At 39.6% G+C, this 3,245-nt stretch overlaps 1 protein-coding gene across 1 annotated transcript; it reads left to right on the forward strand.

Annotated features, from left to right (window-relative positions):
- The first annotated feature begins 1,409 nt into the window (after window positions 1-1,409).
- On the forward strand, window positions 1,410-2,651 carry LOC129956831 (uncharacterized). Its single transcript, XM_056068784.1, has one exon. The coding sequence runs from the start codon at window positions 1,410-1,412 to the stop codon at window positions 2,649-2,651; it is 1,242 nt and encodes a 413-aa protein (XP_055924759.1).
- The last annotated feature ends 594 nt before the right edge of the window (window positions 2,652-3,245 follow it).

Consider the following 3,245-nt stretch of genomic DNA (forward strand, 5'->3'; position numbering starts at 1 on the left):
CATTATTTTGGAATTGTTTTTCTAAACTATTGGTTATGCATTCTGCTTTATCCTCATCTGTCAGAGCAAGAGTATATGTGTCTTTAAGTGGTGGGATGTTTTTAAATTTCTTTTTAAAGGGTTTAACAAGTTCCCAGATTGTATTATCTTCAGGATTTACGTTGACTATTTTATTAATGAAGTTGTTTTGTTTTATTTGTTTTGGCAATTTCTTTATTTAATTTATTTGAAATTTTCTTGAAGGTTGGGTCTCTGGTTTGCTGAAACATCTTTCTAGCATAATTACATTCTTTATTAAGTTGTTTTAATTTTGGATCGAAGTGTATATTGGATGTTGTGATGGGTTTAGACGCTGTGATCTTGTCCTGGTTAATTATTTGCTCAAGAGTGTTGACTGCGTTATCTAATTTATTTTCAGTGTCTATAGTAATGAAATTTAGATTATCTATTTTGGCTAAATTATTTCTGAAACGGGTCCAATTAGTTTTAATTCTTCCTATGTTATTTGGTAAGGTATATTGGATAAAAAAAGTTTAAAATTATGGGATTGTGATCTGAGCTTAATTCAGGAATATAATTTATTTCATAGGGATAAATAAAATCTTTGACTAATGCGAGGTCAATTGTGGAGGCCGAATAAGTTCCAAATCTTGTGGGGGTGGCAGGAGCAATGATGTCAATTCCAGCTCTATTACAGAATGTATTAAGGGAAATTCCTCTAGCTGAGTTATTGTTGCATCTCCAGTTCTTGTGATGTGCATTGAAATCACCGGCAATAATTTGGTTAGGACTGATTTGGATTAAAGTTTCTAAATCGAACGTGAAAAGTGAAGTACCAGAGTGGGGGGGGGATGTAGATAGAAGTGAGCGTTATGGGTTCTTTATCTTTAAAATTAATTACTATTGCGTTTGCTTCTACGTGATAAAGTCCCCTCAGGGGCTCCCCCTCAGGGGCTCACCTACTATAGGTGAGTACGGGTGTCCCAATCCCGAGGTTCCCAGGGATCTTTACTCCCTTTATGCTTATTCTATCCTACGCCTTCTGCTTTATGCTGTGTTTTTCTTTCCCTCGACGGCAGGCGAGGGAGCTCTCCATGAGAAGCTGTCGCCACTCTGTTTGCTTCTTGCTTCTCATGGACAGCCGAAAACCCCACGTGTTTGCCGTGCGTGGCGACCCATTAGACGGGTGGTACATTACGGTCTCCGGTGTATCAATCGGCTGGTATCCCAACCATTTGGCTGGTCTGCTCAAGGGGATCAAGCGAAGGGGTCACCTTCTGGGGCTCTGCGTTAAGGGTGGTAGACGTTCCTGGAAGTGGCCCTTAGCGTATAAGTTCTGGCTAGCATCAGGGTAAGCGCCGAGGCTGGAGGCAACCAGAGCCGGTGGCTGCCTTCCCTTGTTGGGCTCCATGGTGGGCGGTGCCGTCGGAGCTCGAATTTTTGTCCCTTTTTGCATGGGTTTTTCAGACACTTCGCCACGTTTTCCTATCACCGAAGATACTAGATTTCTAATCTTACACACACCAAAGACCTTTCATAAAGTTTCACCTTTTCTAGTTCAAAAATTGATCACTTCATTTATTGGTGATGTTAAATCTACAAAAAAACTTCCATCTGGGGATCTTTTAATTGAGACCTCATCAAAAGCTCAGATTGCTGCTATACAGAAATTAACAAAACTTGGAGACTTCCCTGTAGAGGTAACTCCTCACAGGACGCTGAATTTTTCTAGAGGGGTCATCTCTGATATAGATCTTTTTGATTGTTCAGAGACTGAACTCGTTCAGGAATTACGTTCTCAAAAAGTTTGTGCAGCTCATCGTATAAAAATTAAACGCAACGGCACATTGATTCCAACAAAACATGTCATTCTGACCTTCAGTAGTCCAGAACTTCCGAAATTTATACGAGCTGGCTACGTACAATCCAAAGTTAAACCTTATGTTCCGAATCCTCTGCGTTGCTTCAAATGTCAGAGATTCGGACATTCACAGGGAACTTGCCGTGGCAGCCTTAGATGTGCTAAATGCTCAGCTGATGACCATGAAACGTCAGTTTGTAGCTCTCAAGCTTTGAAATGTTTAAACTGCTCTGGACCCCACCCTGCTTATTCTCGTGATTGTCCTAAATGGAAGATGGAGAAAGAAATCCAAAGCCTGAAAGTTAAAAGAAATATCACCTATGCAGAAGCGAGAAAGTTTGTTTTAGACAGGACACCTAAACCTGGCCTTTCTTATAGTGGAGCCATGAAATCAACATTAAAATGTACTGGCTCTCAGACAGAGATTACAGACATTATAACTACGAACACGTGTTCTTGTAAACATTTGGCTCAGGAATCAGTTAAGATCAATAACTTTCAAAAAACTGAAACCAGCCGAAATCAAGCTTCTACTTCGACAAAAAATTCTCCACCTCTTTCTCAATCCAAAGATTCTGAATTTTCTTTGGCTCGTTTCCCTAAGAAGAAACGCAAGAAAGCAAAATCTCCAAGTGCCAAAAGATCTGACACTGAGATCCCTCCTAAACCTCCAGATATCCCTACTACTTCAGATTCTGTTCTATCAATTTGTCCATCTACATCTGATATCTCTGATGTAGAAATGGATCAACATTTTCCTAATAAATCGCCCCCAGGAGGCCATACGTAGCTTTTTCAATTCTTCCTTTGTTTTTTAGTTATTTTTATGTCTGGTTTCATTTCATGGAATTGTCGTGGGTATCGTTCTAAAACTGTCGAAATAAAATCGATTTTAAATGAATACAAGCCTGCCTGTGTTGCCTTACAAGAGACATATTTAAAACCCTCAATAATTTCTAAAATTAGAGGATACAGCTGTGTACGGAGAGATGCGAATGCAAATTCAAATGTTAGTGTTTCGGGAGGTATTTGCATTTTCACTGCCAACCTCTACCCCAGCACACATCTTATTCTTCATACCAATTTACAGGCTGTTGCTGTTCAAATCCACATAAAGAGACTCGTAACAGTTTGCTGCATATATCTACCTCCACGTGAAGTGATTTCACAAGAAGAATTAAATTCCTTAATAGATCAACTTCCTGTTCCTTTTATATTGCTTGGTGATTTTAACGGACATAGCGTCCTATGGGGAAATGAAGATACTAACCCTCGTGGCCAGCAAATTGAACAATTGATTCACGATTATAATCTCTGCCTGTTAAATGGTGATGAAAAGACATATTTTCACGAGCCCACTCGTTCATTCCACTCATTAGACCTT

This window comes from Argiope bruennichi, chromosome 11 (genome assembly GCF_947563725.1).
Source record: "Argiope bruennichi chromosome 11, qqArgBrue1.1, whole genome shotgun sequence".
NCBI lineage: Eukaryota > Metazoa > Arthropoda > Arachnida > Araneae > Araneidae > Argiope > Argiope bruennichi.